Source organism: Uloborus diversus, chromosome 1 (assembly GCF_026930045.1).
Source record: "Uloborus diversus isolate 005 chromosome 1, Udiv.v.3.1, whole genome shotgun sequence".
In the NCBI taxonomy this organism is placed as follows: Eukaryota; Metazoa; Arthropoda; class Arachnida; order Araneae; family Uloboridae; genus Uloborus; species Uloborus diversus.
In genome coordinates, this window is record NC_072731.1 from 224998483 (window position 1) to 225018421 (window position 19939).

At 33.0% G+C, this 19939-nt stretch overlaps 1 protein-coding gene across 1 annotated transcript in view; it reads left to right on the top strand.

The window, feature by feature from the left end:
• The window catches only part of LOC129218973 (collagen alpha-1(IX) chain-like), a 137191-nt gene that overhangs the window by 15231 nt on the left and 102021 nt on the right, over positions 1-19939 (top strand). Inside the window, exons 9-15 of the mRNA XM_054853295.1 lie at positions 307-360; positions 2084-2137; positions 6314-6367; positions 6958-7017; positions 7323-7373; positions 12493-12546; positions 15225-15278. Coding sequence (XP_054709270.1) covers positions 307-360; positions 2084-2137; positions 6314-6367; positions 6958-7017; positions 7323-7373; positions 12493-12546; positions 15225-15278 — 381 coding nt within the window. The remainder of the gene's footprint in view (positions 1-306; positions 361-2083; positions 2138-6313; positions 6368-6957; positions 7018-7322; positions 7374-12492; positions 12547-15224; positions 15279-19939) is intronic.

Below are 19939 nucleotides of genomic sequence, written 5' to 3' on the forward strand. Positions count from 1 at the left end.
GTTTTGAAATAAGTTGAATTCGATTTTATATACATTCAAATAGGTTCGCTAATACTATTGACTAATATTTTAAAATTAATTGCTGTTGCTATTGGCTAATATTTTAAAATTAATTGCAGTATTTTTTTTTGAAGGACAATAACTTTTTTCGAGTTAAAATATATTTAAATTTTCAACACATTATTTTGATTTAATAAGTATTTCATTTTTATGCTATCTAACTATCGCTCTTTATGTTGCTTGAAAAGTATTGGCTTATGTATTTATAATCAAGATCTAAGGAACATTTTCTTTTTCCATTTATAGGGTCTTCCAGGACCAATAGGACCTCCAGGTCCCATTGGCCCTCCCGGGAGGTTGGTAAGTGCTTTTTTTTTATGTTATTTTCAAGAAAAGTCAAATTTACAAATTTAAATAAACGCTTATTTTAGACCTTCTTATTACTATTTATTTCATAAGCAATTTGAGACAAATTCTTTATTCTAACTAATTTAATAATCAATGGAATAAATGTCTCATTCTCAAAATGCAACTCATATTCTCTCTCAATATTAGCTCTTCATTTTTTTCTCTCTCTTTTTTTTTTTTTTTTGAAACTTTATTCCAACGACAGAAACGATGTAACACTAGAGAAGCAAAGGGGTCTGTGTGCCCTTTTTGTTATTCCTTGCTCAATTAATTGAATAACAACCAACTAAACGTAATGTAACTTTCTAACTTTGCATAATGTGTCCCGATTTCAGCATTGAATTAGTTAGTCATCAGCATCATAGCTGAGTAAATATTGAATCTTATACAGTACACTCCCGATAATCCGCGGAATCGGGTGGAACGGGTACCGCGGATAATGAAAATCGCGGATAACTCATAAAAGGCATAAAATGTGGTGCAAATAAGGAAAAAATTGTCTTTGCTCAAAAACTATTTTATGGCACATAAATTGTGATACAACGTATAAAGACTGAAAATATATATGCAGTACGCGCATTAAAAATTAATTGCATTTTGTATACCGAAGCATTTGTAAAAGCAGTAAAAGAGAGTGAGAGATAACGCTTAAACAAGCTAGTTTATTTGCAAAATTTATACCTCATTAGTTTGTTGCTTGTGTTTTACATGCCCTTCCAACCTAAAAATGTTCGATTGTTTGAAAAAATCCGTCATTTGATTTTTTGCCCTCGCTGATAATCCGCCCCGCGGATAATCCACTCGCGGATAACCGGGAGTGTACTGTACCACGAAAGACGCGATGGAACACAGTGCCTCCAAGGTATTTCAACATAAAAAAAAGAGATTCTTTCTATGTAATAACCACTATAAGATGAAAAAGTGGTATTCTCTCTTGTTTCACCTTGGTCTTTCCCTTTTTGTAGTCAGTTGGAATTCTAAATGCTAAGCATGGCCCACAGCAATTCAGCTGAATTTTAGCTATTGCTCTTCAAAAAAGACACAAACTTCACGTTTTACAGTGTAGAGAAAAATTCACAGTACATTATTTATGCTCCCAGTATTTTCTTAATCGTAAGAGAGATATTTCGCTCAAATGGATTCACACTGGAACACATTTTTAAGCATTGTTCAAATAAAATCGGAAGTGCCACACTGGTCCCTTTACTAGCTTACGGCAAGTATCAGTCTGTCTCGTGAAAAGATGGAAAATATTATTATTCACCCAAAACCAAGTCGATTAAGTTCAACACACATTCTCCAGGCATCAAGAACAAGATAGTTTTAATTTTGTTGATTCAAATCAATCGTCAGTACTATATGTTAATGCAATCAGTAAAATATAGCTCATATAGCTCATATAACTCATTAAACTTTCTTATAAGGTTTTTATTTGTAAAACATCATTGAAATTTCTAAATAGTGTACAGCGATTGTAAACAAATCGCATGCATGATTAAATTTATAATAAATAACTTATGCAAGCGGTTTTAAAAGGCTACTTTTTGCAATTAAACAAAAATTATACATTTGCATGTAATAAAGCGTGTAATGTGCTTACACTTTATTGTTTTTTATTTTTATGTGTTTTTATTTTTATTTGTTTGCAAATTGCAGTTAATTAATTTCTTAATAGGGTTTACCTGGCGTAAAAGGAGACATAGGCCCTTCTGGATTACCTGGATTACCGGTAAATACTCTTATGTAATGCAACGTATGTGTGTGAAGCTGATTTCAATAGTTATTTTGATGTTATGCAGATTCCCGCCGAGTAGCTGTAAAGCTGCTTTTACACCAATAATAAAGTGTAACTACACGCAATCTTCCTCGATAGCGCTCACGTCACTAGCTCTACGTATTAATTCATTCGCCATCGTGATGTAATACGCTCACTGATTGGCAGTCATTCGTTAAAATCAGTTAATATTTTAGCAATCGTGCTCTCAATGTAATTATGTTTTTCAAACCCTTTCAGACGGAATTTTGAAATACTTAACCAAAAATGCTTTTATTTGGTTGACAGTGTACTATGGTAAAGAGTATCTTATAGACAAAATTTCAAGTTTGTAGGTGAGAAATTAAAGGAAATATGACACGTCCAATAATCCGGAAATATATTATTGAAATACATATTTCAGATAATAAAACGATGAAACATCAAACTTCTTTGTAAAATATTCTCTAAACAATAATAAAACATAATATAAGCATTTGAAATGATAAATATAAGATTATATATTTTTAAAAAAATCAGAAAAAAAACCCTCGCTTTTGTGACGAGAATCCGTGGTTGGGAAAATGAGCCAGTCCCATTCTCCCAACCCCTATTTCTTTGTGTTGTCAATCCCAAAATGAAAAATTCTTGTGCAGATAATGATAAGCAGACTGTAAAGAATCAACTACGAAAACAATCGAGTAATTTATTCAGTTAATAAATGATAAACAGCTGTTTAAAGTTCATGTCCGGCATACCGGACGCCACCTCTCAAAGGGTTAAAATTATTTCTACTTTACTTTAAATGCAGTTTCTTTATGTATACACAGTAACACAGTGTATACCTCTCATCTAAAGCGCATGTATACCTCCCACCCAAAGCGCAACATTTTTTATTGCTGTTACCAGAGCTCAGATTGTTTATAAACTCTGATATATAAAACGTATTTCAAAAATAGTATTTAAAATTGATTCATGAGATAAACGCAACAGTAGTGGCCAGTGCTTCGTAGCGCTTCAGTAGTGACCACTTCAAGGTTTATATTTGAAAAAATAGGATTCCAGGCTTTCCAATTGATTCAAACGCTTACCTCCTGCACGTTTCATGCACTTTTGAATCCATTGGGAAATCTGTAATAATATATTTTCAAACATAAACCTTGAAGTGGCCACTACTGGTGTGTTTACCTTAACTCTTATTATTTTGGTCCTTTTCTTATGAAGTTTTTCTCCTCATTGGTTGAATGTTGACTAAATGCATGTAGATGGCACTAATATATAAAACTAAGGAAGTCATCTGTGTAAGAAAAAGCTTCCAGGAGCACAGGAGAACGCGGAGAAAGTTCAAGGAGAATTTTGAGAGTCAACCCCTAGAACTTAACACAAAATTCTAATATGACAGTTTTTATCTATATTGTGGCCTCAGAGCAATGGTAAGATATCTCGTTGTATTATTTCTTGGATCAGATATCTTACTGTTTCTCTGAGGCGACTATATAAGGACTGGTATCGCCAAACTCTCATAACTGAGAATGTAAATTCTGGTTGCGATGATACATCGCCCTCTTGCTAAGAAAGTGACACAACTTAAAATTTGAGAAAAACGCAGGGTAGACCGGGCCATGTTTACGTGAGTATTTTCAATGAATTTTCTAAATGTTCTGTTTTAAGTTGGGAAATTTTAGACATTACGGTTTTATGAAGCAGTTAATGGAGTCAGAATTGTTCTATTCAGTTGCTGCTCAGCTTGTGTTTTTAACTGTTAAAAAAAAATTTTTTTTTTGGAGTCTAAATCGGTTGCGTAACCTTACCCCGAACACGGGGCACGTTTACGCATATTTGTTTTGATACCTACGTGGTTCTGTTAGCGTTTTGAACATAATGTATTACCATCGTTAAAATAAAACAAATTTATTACAGACTGAATAGTGTATAAAGTAAAAGCTGAACGGACCTGAAGACAGCTCTACATGATTGTAAGCTGTAAGATACGAATTTGTAATTCAATTAAAAATTAAATGTTGATTTTCAAAGCTAGACCGAAGCTCGACTGATGCTCAAAAACTTGTGAGGATATTTGCTAGGGAGCAGCATCAGTATGTTATGACTGCCGGCTCTCCAGTTATAATTCGTTTTGAAAAAAGTGCACTGCGTAAACGTGTCCCACGCGTAAACGTGCCCTGGTCTACCCTATTAGCTACAGGGTTTAAAATCTAAATTTAATGCTCTTTCTTGCCACAAAACTCGCAAAAAGTTAGCTTACATAATTGCATTAAAACGATATTACCAATACTTAAACATCATAAATTTTCATAATTTTTTAGAAAATTTGAAAAATAGAATCGAAAAGATTTTTTTTTTTTTTTAAATTTAAGTACGCAATTTTAATTTAGACAAGAAAAGCTAACCAGTAAAAGTCACATCATATTGCTTATACTCGTATTGTATGATTTAAGACGAAATCCATAAAATCTACTATCGCGCAAAACCTTGTTTTTTTTTTTATACTCGTATTGTTTATACTCGTATTGTATGATTTAAGACGAAACCAATAAAATGTACTATCGCGCAAAACCTTGTTTTTTTTTTCGAATTCTATTTTTTGAGTTGTGTCAATTTTTTTTGCCGGGTTGCGATATAGTGTCTGAAGCGAAGCTGAAAATTGTTTAAATCATCTCAAAGCTGCGGAAGATATACACCCAGAAGTGTATTAAGGATTTGAAAAACACTTTCTAAGCTACGTAAATGAATAATTTTTTTTAAAGTGATTTTTTTTATCAGTGCAAGACTTACTGTATTTCTCCTTTACGGGAAGTCTAAAATAATAGTTTGTTTGGAAAGCTTAAATCAGTGGTCGGTTTTTAAATAAATGAGTTGCTGAAATAATAACGAAGCGTTAATGATAATGAAACTTAAATAATGTATTGTAATAAATAATATGTATTATGGCTAATATGTATTCAATGAAGAACGGCAAAGGTACGGTACAGACATGTTTACGTTCAAAGTAAAAGCTGCCCGTAAGCTAACTAATCAGCACTCAAATATTTGTAAGTGGAAATCGTTTGTAGTTCGTAGGTAATAAGTACTACTGTTTAATGCTCAAACGGAAAAAGTCTCTCATGTTAATGATTATCATTCCCCAGATATCTGCTGTAACAAATATCAACCTAAAATTGCCTTTTTAATCGCGCAAAAAAATCTAAGAAATATGTGTGGTTTTTTTTTTTTTTTTTTTTCATAAAAGGTTCTGTTAAACATTCAAGCTTCTTTTTTATTGCTTTGTTTTTATTAATTATTTTTTTAAATAAATTTTCCCTACAAGTGGCTCTAACATGATTAAGATTCATCAGTCATATCTTAAGCTTTCTCTTTAAATTAGGTATAAATGCATTTAAAAAATCTTCTTGCAAGGTTAATTACCAGAGTGCATCAAATAGCCTTATAATTAATTGATTGCTAGAAAGCTTTTAGAATAATAGTGGATAATTCTACCTTCATTTTTGTGTACTAAGGCTGCTATAAATAGAAATGTATTTTAAAAGTTAAATTTTTATACTTCGCTTATTGAGAAAGCACTGCTTTGAAAGTTCTGCTGTGTAAGTTCATTAAAATGTGCTGGACTTAAAAATGCTATGCGTTCTAAAAGTGCTGAAAACTTGAGGCAAGACTTTTTATGAACTCATGAGATATTTACCATTATATTAATTGAAACACAAACTGTGCTTCTGATTAATCTTCCTCAAAAAGAAGGTTAGTTAATAAAATTTTAAAAGAAATCTAAAATGCATTCATTTTTGAAAATGTTTGATCATCATCCTCTTGATATTTCATCTCCACAGAAAATTTTACGATATCTTGAAGCAAGAACTTGACACTATTCTGTGTAGAGCATAGACATGAGAAAAATTATTAACTTTAAGCATTTTCTTATGTGACTAATTAAAATCAGCATATTAATACATAAAAATGACATGTACACTAAAATTTTAAAAACTAAGTTTAAATTTTAAATGGCAAATTTGTTATTTAATTTTTAGTGGTGCGTTTTACGTTGGTTATTAAGGGGCCTGATGCCCAAATTGTTACTAATTATTAATCAGTAACCTAATTTAATTTTCCAACTGAGCAGCTTTTTAAATTCTTTTTCAGGGGCCTAAAGCGGACAAGGGAGATCAGGGTTCGCCAGGGGAACCAGGAATACCGGTGAGTATTATCTACTTTTCTCCCATCTACTTTTGTTCCATTGTAAAATTTAATCATGTACATTATTCCTTTAGCTCAAATGTACGTTGTGTGGCAAAAGCTGTTATACTAAATGTATATAGCTGCTATCTTTAATAACCGCTTGACTCATAACTAACGTGAAATCCCGAAAACTCAGGGGGCATCGAAGGGAGCACCAGCTTGTGAATTTCAAGACTGGACACATACTATATCCCACCGAAAGAAGGAGTGTCTCTTTGGAAGACTTCTTTAGGATCATTGAATAAAACTTGACTAATGAATGTGTAAAATATTGCCGAATGGAAACGTCTTAATTTTGCAAGATAAACTAAACTGGAGAAAAAACATTCAAGGGTTTCTAAATAATTATTTTTTTTTTTTTTTTTTTGTTCAAATACTTATGGATTTTCTGTTAATTGCAAAACGATACTGACATGCAAAACTTAAAGCAGGATTTTATTCAGGGGATGAAATTCTTGTTTTCTAACATTTTTACTATGAAATAATTTATGTTTCTTCATTATCTGAGTAAAATTGCTATTTAACCGAAAAGATGACTTATATTTCAGGGTTTTCCTGGCCCTATGGGACCCAGAGGACCACCTGGTGTACCTGGAGACGCAGTTGTGGTGAGCTTGTGATTTTTTTTTTTTTTTTTTTTTGCCTTCTAAAAGAATGTACATATAAAATGCAACAGTGTACTCCCAAAGAAAAGAATCAGTGAAGTTTAAAACTAATTTTCTTTTTATTACAAATAAATAAGTAATAACAACATTGGTGAACGGAGGAATCTTTCTTTACTTTTTGAAAATAGAAATTTCTTTAAATAATATACTGCTTTTGTAAATCTGTGGCTGAAACACATTTAAAGCTAAACGTTTTCTCACGTTTCTTCTGATTAATAAAATGGAACTAAACAAAATTTCTCTTTCAGCTAGAAGGTCAACAGGGGCCACCTGGGGAACCAGGACCTTTGGGTCCTCAGGTAATCCCTCTTTATGTCATTTATTTGTCAATGTACCGATAGATCTAATATTTGTTGATCGTCGTACCTACAGTTAGTTATCAAAATAATGGAAACACTCTGTGACAAGTGAGCTGGGAATCGCTACTCTGCCGCAAATGCTCTGTATATAACGGTGCCTTCTGACTGTTATCACTCGCCTTGGCGAATCTAGATGGTGATTGATTTTTGTGGTCACTTTTGTTGCTATTGTTCGATTTTTAGACATTACAATCCGCTGCAATATCCGTCGGTTTCTTTCTTTAAGCTTCTCTTTCATTCCACTATTCTAACTGCCGAGCTTGTCTTACCGCGCTTAAGTCATGTATGCTGTCATGACTTAAGATACTGTACCTCTAGAAACGCTAAAAAGTTGAAATGTTTCAGTTACATTTACTCCAGCTAGAAGCGCTCCAACAATTTGTCCTTTTTTAAAACTTGAGAAGTCCGACATTTCACGCGCTTGAAAAAAATCAATTGAGCCACCCTGCACTACCAGAATATATACATTGCTATTCACAGAAAAAAAACAGATATCTAGTTTTATTCTTTATTACTTACGAAGCACATTCAAAAACGTCACTTTTATTCACAGGTGTTTCCATTATTTTGATAACTACCCGTATATAGTAATCGATAATATTGGTTTCGCTTCGTTTGTATGAAAATTGCATCAGTTTGACGATATTGGAGCCCATTAAGCTCTAAAAGCAACCGAAACATAGAACGCATTGTAATTCTGATATCAAATAATAAATTATTTATAAAATTCATTGACTCAGATAACTTGTAGCAAATCGATCCTTTTCATTTACAATTTAGATTTCACAAAATTAAGAAATTAATTAAACTCTGGTCTTTAGAAAGCTATCTCTAACAATGCTAAGAACATACACACGATTAGGTTTTCTCTCTACATTTCCCTCAATTACATGCTCTGAAGCTTTTCAAAAATGTAAATGATGAATAATAATCTGCTCAAAGAAAAACACCCAAGCAAACAGATATAAGTTATCAAACGTACTGATCCCTTTATTAAGATTACCCATCATTTTCTGGGAATTTAGTAATTTTCCCAGAAACGCAATGGCAATGATTTATACATGGAATTATAAATCATTATCATTACTATGCGAAATTCATGTTGGATTTGTATTGCCCTTTGGAGTGCATGCTTCAATTAGCGGGGATTCAGCCTTTTCTGCTTTTCAACAATATCTCGATTCAATTGATGACTCTATCCAATGTATTCAGAGATGGTCGGATATGAATTTCGCTTCCTGTTGGGCGGTTAGTTGCTCTTATTCAATTTTATGTATAATTAATACAGTCCCAATTTCGACTAGTTCCAAGAATCAAAAGGAAAAGGCTTAAAATCTAAAATATAGAAAGATCGTATTCAAAAATAAAAGCTTCTAGTACTCTTGCAGGGAGAAAACTATTAAGCTATATGAAGAAAAACAAACTTGATAAATATTGAACCGATAGCGAGATTCCACTTTAACATGGCGAAAAGAACCAGGGTTCATTTTCTCCCCCTCCCGCTTTTTTTGAGCATGTGCGTTATTGTAAGTATATTTTTAGTTTAAATACAGAAGTACAGAGTTTATGAGTACAGTAAACCCCCAATTATCATTAGAATAGGGTGGAAAGGTACCTGCGGAGAAGCGAATGTCGAAAAAAATCCTCAAAATTCGCTTTAGAAACAAAGAGACTAAAGCCCTGGTTTCCTAGAAGCGAAATCACCGAGCTTTGACGTCGATACTCGGCGTGACGCTGAAATCAAAGTCAAGTGATTCCGGCGTGCCACTCACAACGCCGATTTTGCTCGGGCGCGCATGCGCAGAAGAATCAAGTTTTCCTATCGGTGAGAAGCGACGCCGAAGGTCGGCGATTCCCTCTTAGGAAACCAATGCTTAACACATGCTATAGCTTTAAAACATCAATACCTGCATTTGAATTCTAACTCAAGATGATAAGTGAATGTAAAAAAAAAGGGGTAAAATCTAAAAATGGGATCATTCAGTTTTGCAAACGGATTACACACGCATGCGTGCATACCGAGCAAATAAATGAACTTAAATAGATCAAGCTAGGTTACAACAAAAAGGAATAGGGAAGGGGAGAGTATTGTTTCGAATAAAACTGATCTGGTCACTTGTTTACGCATGTAAGTAGTGTAGATCTAAATCAGTTATGCAGATCGAAAAATCAGGTTTCAACTGGTATTGTTTCGGTGACCCTGAAGTCGCCGAATTGGAAGGGAAAAGGAAAAAAGAAACAGAAATGTCTGCAAATACACTGTTAAAACTACATGTTGCATTCGACATTTGAATATCCGTATGGAATTTATTCTTACTAGAGTGACGAAAAAAGCTCAAGTCATACGCTTCAAGTAATTACGCCGAGGAAAGATAGTTAACTTAGACACGAGATAATAAATTTTTAAAAAAAGAAAAAAAAAAAGAGACGGAGAAGGAGAATTTCTTTTTTAAACCGCTTTTCTTTTTTTTCCGTGCTCTTATGTTTTGTTTGCACGCAGCATCGTTAGAATTTCCTTTCACTTGCTGAGTGCATCACAGTGTTAACAATTAATCTCTTCGTTAAAAATCCACAAGATCCCTGACAATACAAGCAAGTAAAACAACATATTCAAAATTAATAGTTGAAATAACTTTTCAAATATCATCCAATTTAAGAGTTTTGATTATTAAAGGTTACTTATCCGGTGCTGATAGCTATTTTTAGGTAAAATTTATGCACGATAGAAATAGCAAATGTATTTAACGGCTAACTGAAGAATCAACGTACCTTTGAAACACTTTTAAATATGTTTGAAAGCCTTAAAAGCAACACTATGATCAAATGCTTGTACTTACGCGAAATTGTGAAGAGTAAATCGCAGAAACTTTTGAGTTTTAATCCAATTTCGCGTACTTCATTCAATGGGAAAGTGCATCTGCGTAGTTACTTCCTGCGTGCGCCATTGATTGTGGTTGAACGACGTCAGAGTGGAGAGCGCATGCGCCAACGTTTCACTCTTGCATTTAGGAGGTCTGTCCTCACATTTATTAGCGTCATTCACCTTGATCACATTTCCTAGCCTCGATTGCACCCTGAGGCACCGTGTTTTCACCCCAGAGAGCCAAATAGCTTTTCAAAGGCACCCGTAGTTTTGACAGTGTAGCAGCGGTTCCCAACCTTTTTTGCCTCGCGAACTTCTACCAAAATTTGTGCGAGTTTGGCGAACCCCTTGTGCACGCAAGTACTAAGTGACTTGCCCCCCCCCTCCTCCACCCCACACAATCGCAGTAAAATTTTGGAGATTTTTTTTTTTTTTTTAAGAAACAAAATGATAATTGCAAAAATTTGAAGTAAAAACATTGTTACAAACTGAAATGATAGTTAAGAAATTATTACAAAACAAGTTCAACAGAAAAACCCAGTGATAATTCTTTGAGTTTTTGCCCACTTTGAAACAATTCTTAATGGAATGGTTGTGGAACAAAGAAGATCAAAATTTGACTCAAATGTGTTGTCTGACAGTTTGATTGTTACATTAGGTTCAGCATTTAATTTCCTTCTGCATTTATCTCTATATGCTGAAATTCATTTTTCCCACGGAAATTTAGTCAAAAAGGGGTAAAAATTTAAAACAACTTTTTCTGTCACAACAGTACATTAATTCGTAACGCTAAATCAATCAATAAAAAAATGATCTTTAAAAATATCTTTTAGAGAAAATGTCTCAGATTAACTAAATGACCTTTTTTCTTCCAGTAAAATCTAGTTGTTTGATAAGAATACACTGTATACATTAATCGTTTGAGTGCTGAAGAATTTTCTTTTCCTTGTTCTAAAATGCGGAGTAAAATGTGAAGTTATTTTTCATTTTATTTTTGAAAAATAATTAGAATCGTCTGCAATTAACTGTAATCATTACACAAACGGTAAATTTTACGAACCAAAATTCTTGATTTCCTTTTTTACAGAGCGCAAATTTTCTTTTTTGTGGTTCCGTAATTTTTTTTACGACTTACCTCACTACAGCAACTAACAGCAGCACCTTTGCACTTATTGTATCAGTCGCATTTTCGGCGAAGCACAAGATAAACACGATAGCTCTTCGACAGACTGAAATGGTAATGAAACTAAACATAGAAAATAAAGTACAGATGTTTCAAACGCTCTCATATGCTTCAAATAATGTTTTCATCAAGCGCAATCGAATTTTCTAATCAAACGGAGGAAACTTAAGCATTCACATGCTTTCATCGAAATACATTGCGTTCAAAAGTAGAATTTTTTCGGTACGGGATTAATTCTACCATGCTCAACTAAAACGGTAAAAACCCATGCCTTGAAATGACACATTTAATTCTTTAAATTTACAAAATAGAATTTCAGCAAGTGTTCTAACATTTGTATCCGAAACGTATCGAATGTGCAATAGACAAATGGATAAGTGATGAACAAAAAACGCTTGAACTTGAGACTTCATCAGAAACAAACATGCTAAATTTCCGCCATTACAATATTATTTTCGCGAACCCCCTTTGTACCTCTCGCGAACCACCGGTTGGGAAACGCTGGTATATATATCATAGTTTGAACCTGAAAAATATTTTATAGCTTTTACATAAGATCTTTAGGTTGCGCATACGCCTTAGATTCGGCAGGAGATTATAGCCCAATTTAAGGCAGTCAATTGAAGTCCAATTTTGCGGTAAAAGTTACTGGCGAAATGGATGCCAGTAACTTTTCCCGTACAGTTTCAGGTTTTTTTTAAAGAGTTAGCTATATATATACTTAACAACATCAAACTTTATGTTTTAAACATAGAGCTATTTTTTTCATGTTGAATAGGTTCATTGCGATAGACTTTTGAACTGCTACTTTACGTGTAAGTATTATTTATTAACAGAAACGTTATACTCTCATTGTCATACATAACAGTTAAAATTAGAAACAAATTTAGTATTCCAATTGCACAACGGATTTTAAAAAAAGAAGAAACTACTTGAATTAATAAAATTTAATTTCTTTTAAATGCAAACATTTTGAGTTCCTTATCCTAAGTTCATATTTTTCATTCTTCCAGGGGGAACAAGGATTGCAAGGACTTCCGGGAATACCTGGTTTCCCAGGGAAGAAAGTAAGATTTTTTTTCCTTCTGTATGCAATTTTAAACGCAGCTGAAATTGTTCTTTACATTAAGAGCTAAATCGACTTAAGCTGCCCACAATAAAACATTGCATTTATATCTTTTGCTTTACAGTATAACCTCGCTTATTAGTCTTTCAATTTATCCGGATCAAATTTTTAACTTTTCAAAACATTTTATAATCACAGAGACATATTCAAATTAACAATGCAAGAACGTATCTATTATTAAGCGAACCATTCGTATTTTTGTGATGAAATGTAAAGTTCCTGTGGTGGTAAAAAAAAATTGCATCACCCGCGCCGCAAAGGAGAGGAATATCATCTCTACTGCATTCAACACACAATCAAGCATCCCGTATCCCAGATGATTTGGGGATGTATTTCTGATCGAAGAGTTAGTGGGCTTCACTTTAAGGAACAGTAAACGCTCAGGTGTATATTAGCATTTTTAGGAGAAATTGCTTCCTACTATCCGAGATCACTTTATTTTAGTTCCAAACGTCATTTTCCAGGATGATTCTGCTCCGTGCGATAGGGCAAAACTGGTAAGTAACAATTTAAAAACCTTTATCCTGCCATTAGACTTAAATTGACATGGGGTTAAGTATTTTTTTTTTTCCTCGAAACTCACACGCAGGTTCAGAAATGGAAAAAAGAGCATGTGGTCAGCAGTTTGCCTTGGCCAGGAAATAGCCCCGATCTACGGAAGCAATTATCGCATTCCTGCTGTTAAATGTTCATTTCATAAGTTTTGCAGAATTTCACATACATTCATCGTTAATCGGTCGACCAAAACTTCTCACATAATCCCATTGTTGTGATAATGCTAGGGTGATGCAATTTTTTTTTTACCAGCGCTGCACATAGTAAGTTAATTTATGGTATCCAACTAATATAACGATAAAGCAATAGAGTGACGGTACCACATTCAAACGACACACGAGTTTGAACTAGAAGTCGGTTTGATTGAGGCGGATCTATTCTTTGTCAAGAAATTATGTGAAAAATTGTTTTGATATTTTTAACAATTAATGTGTTATGATTTTGCTGCAATATATGTTTTTTTCCCCGTAGTGCCCGGTTTGAAAGGTTTGCTTATTTTATTACACATACTAATATTATTATCCGGAAGTCTGATCATTCGGATTATCTTCAGTTCCAGTTAGTCAGGATAAAAAAGGTTGCAGTGTATTTTGAACGCAGATAAGAATCTTGCTTGAATAAAATTTGTCTTCCACTTCATTCTGCACTAACTAAGAGTGCAGTTTGAATCTATACTAAATAAATAAATTTAATCTTTAAGAGGCAGCTTTTCAAGATGCTGGAAAAAGACGGCGCAATGACAAAAAGCAAATAAATATAGTATGCGATGTAAACTACATTCTCAAAAAAAAAAAAAAAAAAATACAAGAAAAAGTTTTCGTCTTGTCTACATTACTTGCTTTTGATTTTATTTATTTGAAAACTTCATCTTTCAAATATAGTGTCGTATCAGGTGCACGCAACAAAAATGTGTTTTATGATTCGTTTAAAAGTTAAGAATATGGAAAATGAAACAGAAATTATTGTACTTTTTATTGCCTGAATTGCGTCCAACATATCTGTACCTCAGACTAGCGAAAGTCCAAAAATTATAATTTTCCGTTTATTAGGGCACTGTATGTAGAATCCTATCCTTTCATCGAGCTATGAGAATATGATTTAAAAAAAAAAAAAAAAAAAAAAACCTTTGTGATAATTTACCAGTGTTAAAAGAGCGCAAATCCCATCCTCTCTGTGCAACGGACAAACGTTTTCCCTCTCTCCTATTAAGTAGCTATTGAGTGATTTACATTAGTATGGCTCTGAGGTACAGATATAAGAACTCATATGGACAGGAAGAAAAAAAGTACAGAAGCTGAGCTTCATTAATTTTCCATGAAAATTATATCCTTTGACTTAAGTTCCAAATTATTTAAATATATTAGTTTAACGTTGAAAGAAGTCATTTTAAAAATGTATCTCTTGTGAAAAGATAAAACTGCTGCATAAGTTAAAAGGGCACATAACTCAACTTTGCGCCCTAACTTTGCGGTCAATTCGGATCAGTGGTAAAGCACTGAGTTACTGTCACAAAGGTCCGTGGATCAAACCCCACCACGGACGATGTGTACATGGCGGGGTTTGATCCACGTGATTGTAACTCCGTATTTTACCGCTGAGCCAAAACGACCTCAAGGCTCTGGAGCAAAGCTAGGTTATGTGCTCTCTGAATGCTAAAAACACAAAACGATTAGCTTTTCTAAAAGTGATAAAAATTACATCCTAATTTATCTCTAAAATTGCAAAGGGTTTTATTTCAGTGTTTTCTATCAGCTAAAGTTTTAATATGAAAATTTAAAATCAAATAAATTTGATCAGTCGGCATGAGTACAGTTGAATGAAAAACAAAACGCAGACTTGAACAGCATCAAGAATTCTTTCTAACGTTATATTTTAAAACTGAATAGGTAATAAAAGAATAGATATCAGCTTTACCTTTACTATTTATTTTACTTTTTATAAAATACAATAAATGATAAAGATAAAACTATAGCATATTAAATTTTCAGAATTCGTAAATTAAATCACACACATATTTAAATTACTTGCATTATGGTATTTTTGAAAATGTAATCACATTTTTAGGGAGACCCTGGAGCACCTGGCGTCCCTGGTCCGGAAGGAAAGAGAGGATTTCAGGTGATTCAAACATTTTATTACTTTTTTTTTTTTTTGCATTTATTTATTTTTTACGTTTTATCCCATGTTTCTTAGAGTACGTAATATTTGCGCAATTAAGGTACGCATTTTTGTATGTTTTAACGCTAAATTAATGAGTATTATATTAGTAATTAAACGTTAAAACTGAAACTACCCCAAAAACAGACTTTGCTGTACAACAATCTCTGTTCCTAGAATGCGCTCAATAAATAATTTAATTTTCAAAATTGTGTGCTAAGCAGGGCCAAATTTAGCTCCATGCCGCCCTTAGGGGCATATTTCAAATCTGTCCCCCCCCCCCCAAAAAAAAAGCAAAACTCAAAAACACGCAAAAAAGTGTTCCCGAAATTTAAACTGCCAAGCTTATGAAGAAATGATGACGTTTCACATTCAGGGGCTTCAATTTTTTGGGAGATCGCTGTGACCTCCCATTGGGGCGATGGGAGGTCACAGCGACCTCCTAAAAAATTCCGTATTTGGCAAATTTTGCTGACGATTCGGAAAATTTGGAGATAATATTGAAACATATTCTTTTTTCTTTTTCTTTTTCTATTTTTTAAAATTGTTTTTTAATAATACATAACGTTCCTTCTCATTAGACGTTATGTACGTATGTATGATTTGCGTGTTAGCTCGTGATTTATCATTCTGTCAAATTAGAAGTTTCCACCTCCCAAAAATTTTAGCTCTGTGCGCTTCTGTTTATATTATTTAATTTTGTACATCAGGTTCATGGATCAAGTACTGCTCTTGGGCAGGTTATCATGCGCTTCATATAAGACAAATTTAAATGATATTTACAATATGTATATTTATTTACAATTATTAATTAATAGAGCATGGCTATTATTTTTTCATGGCCCTATACGTTCATAAAGCATGTTCTCTTTCATTCTTTGAAGTTTAAAAACATTTCCTTTCAATGACAACACAGATTAATTACTGAAAAATGATATAGACTTGAGTTAGATCTATAAAGGAAAATATAATGATTGAAACTTGGGAGGTAAAGAGTAAGCGAGATCTGTCTTGAATGCTAAGCATGTTAAGTATGTTTCTCATAAGACAGTATCTTTATTTTCAGAAAAAAATAACTAAATTCTTTGTAGTTTCATTATTTGTTATCGTTTGATTTTATCAAAAAAAAAAAAAAAAAAAAAAGGAAAAAGAAATTACAGGAAAAAAAAACCGATTACATTCCAGATTAATTCGGTCACTTTTCAAGAAAAAATTACGTATTCGTGCTCTTTTTATCAAAACTGATGTTTTTTGAAATCGAAACTTTTGCTCAGTTATTTAATATCTATATAGCTGAATCTTTGATGAGCACTGAACTTTATTGTTTTGTGCGTTAACCATTTTCAGTTGTCATCTTAATTTATAACAGCATCTTTACCCTGTTTTTAGCCTACTTTCCCAGTAAAAGTCAGAAAAAGAAGAAAAAAGCATGAAAGAAGGCTTAATGCATCTTAAAAATATCGTGAAAAAACAAAAAAAAGTCAAAAATAAATAAAATAATTAAATAAATATTGAAAAATTAAAAATTGGAAAGTAGGGTATTGAGATGGGGAAAAATGTCTGTCGGCCTGTCTGTCTGTCTGTCTGTCGGTCTGTCTGTCTGTCTGTCTGTCGGTCTGTCTGTCGGTCTGTCTGTCTGTCCCCCCCTAATAACTTTTGAATGAATAGTCCGATTCGAACAAACTTTTTTTTGTTCGAAAGATCTCGGCGAGGACACCTCATTCCCATATTTCACTTTTTGATTTGAACTATTTTTTGTTCAATTTTGAACAGTTCAAAAAAACTTAACATTAGCGCCTACGGGGAAATTCAAAGCAATTCCGAACTGTGAGGCGAATTTGCTTCAAACAAACTTTGTAGGAAAAAGCTTTTGATAAAAAACTTGTATATAAGATATCTTTTTGATTTGAACAATTTTCCGTTCAATTTTGAACAGTTCAAATCCCTTAACATTAGCGCCTACGGGGAAACTGAAAGTCAATGTAGATTCCGTACTTGAAGGCGGATTTACTTCAAACAAACTTTGTTGGAAATAGCTCTTGACGACCTACTCCCGACTCCGACTCCGAGAATTTAGGAGGACCTGACACCGACTCTGACTCCTGTTCCCGACAATTAATCGGACTCCGACTCCCCGACTTCGACTCTGACTTCGTAGCTTTGGCAAACATTTATACACGGAGGACAAATGACTGACTCCGATTCTTGGATATTCGACTCCGACTCTTTTATCCCAAAATGAGATTGACTCCGACTCCGACTCCGCTGCTGTGGTTTTAACTGTGAAATAATTATTGTTGATATGATTTGTTTTTATTTTCACGCTAAAGTTTTAATTTAGGTATTTGGTTTTCGGTGAATAAACTCGAAAAATATGCGCAGACGATTTTTTTTTTGACAATGAAAATTATTTCTTTAAGTTGACATTTTATTGTTTTTTTTTATTTTGGTAAGTGCATTAATTCGTTTAAAAAAATATTTTCGGCAACAGGGGAAAAAGAAACGATTTTTTTTTATATGATGTATTTATTTTAATGAACTTATTATTATTTTTTCGTTTTAAAAGCTGTTAAAAAAATTTTTTAATGGAAAGAAGTGTATTAGCTGCTTTGTTTAAAAGGTGCTGCTATTTTATTTGTTCGTTTTTATGAAGAAAAGTAAGGAATATTTTATTCCTAGAAATGAGCTTAAAATATTAAAAAAAATATGTTTGAAAAAATTTGCGATTTTAGCTATTTTTGAGAATATTGATCAGGTACTAGAAAGTAGTATGGGTATACGGGAAAGTAGGCTCGTCTAGTTCTAGACGGAACTTCTTGTTTATTTATTAGCCTACTTTCCCAGTAAAAGTCAGAAAAAGAAGAAGAAAGCATGAAAGAAGGCTTAATGCATCTTAAAAATATCGTGAAAAACAAAAAAAAGTCAAAAATAAATAAAATAATTAAATAAATATTGAAAAATTAAAAATTGGAAAGTAGGGTATTGAGATGGGGAAAAATGTCTGTCGGTCTGTCTGTCTGTCTGTCTGTCGGTCTGTCTGTCTGTCTGTCTGTCGGTCTGTCTGTCGGTCTGTCTGTCTGTCCCCCCCTAATAACTTTTGAATGAATAGTCCGATTCGAACAAACTTTTTTTTGTTCGAAAGATCTCGGCGAGGACACCTCATTCCCATATTTCACTTTTTGATTTGAATTTTTTTTTGTTCAATTTTGAACAGTTCAAAAAAACTTAACATTAGCGCCTACGGGGAAATTCAAAGCAATTCCGAACTGTGAGGCGAATTTGCTTCAAACAAACTTTGTAGGAAAAAGCTTTTGATAAAAAACTTGTATATAAGATATCTTTTTGATTTGAACAATTTTCCGTTCAATTTTGAACAGTTCAAATCCCTTAACATTAGCGCCTACGGGGAAACTGAAAGTCAATGTAGATTCCGTACTTGAAGGCGGATTTACTTCAAACAAACTTTGTTGGAAATAGCTCTTGACGACCTACTCCCGACTCCGACTCCGAGAATTTAGGAGGACCTGACACCGACTCTGACTCCTGTTCCCGACAATTAATCGGACTCCGACTCCCCGACTTCGACTCTGACTTCGTAGCTTTGGCAAACATTTATACACGGAGGACAAATGACTGACTCCGATTCTTGGATATTCGACTCCGACTCTTTTATCCCAAAATGAGATTGACTCCGACTCCGACTCCGCTGCTGTGGTTTTAACTGTGAAATAATTATTGTTGATATGATTTGTTTTTATTTTCACGCTAAAGTTTTAATTTAGGTATTTGGTTTTCGGTGAATAAACTCGAAAAATATGCGCAGACGATTTTTTTTTTGACAATGAAAATTATTTCTTTAAGTTGACATTTTATTGTTTTTTTTTTTATTTTGGTAAGTGCATTAATTCGTTTAAAAAATTATTTTCGGCAACAGGGGAAAAAGAAACGATTTTTTTTTATATGATGTATTTATTTTAATGAACTTATTATTATTTTTTCGTTTTAAAAGCTGTTAAAAAAATTTTTTAATGGAAAGAAGTGTATTAGCTGCTTTGTTTAAAAGGTGCTGCTATTTTATTTGTTCGTTTTTATGAAGAAAAGTAAGGAATATTTTATTCCTAGAAATCAGCTTAAAATATTTAAAAAAAATATGTTTGAAAAAATTTGCGATTTTAGCTATTTTTGAGAATATTGATCAGGTACTAGAAAGTAGTATGGGTATACGGGAAAGTAGGCTCGTCTAGTTCTAGACGGAACTTCTTGTTTCTTTTCATATACGAATCAACGATTCGAATAATATCATCTGTTATTACGTTCACTCACTTGTGTTCTTAACACTCCTCACTGTTCGATGGTATTTCATCAGTAATTTGTAACTTGATTACTTTGCAAAGAGTTCAAAGTTTCCGCTTTTGAAAACTGCCCATTTGAAAAAAATGTATCACGTTTGAAAAATTTTTGAAGACTTTTTTTGTTCTTCGGTTTTTAATTTAACATGTTTCCTTTATTTAAAATCATTCAGCCTTTTTCACTCGTCACTCCTTTTCATCTTCCTCGGATTCTTAATATTAACAGAAAACAATTTTTAAATATTCAAAATATAAAAAAGAAAAGCGTAATTC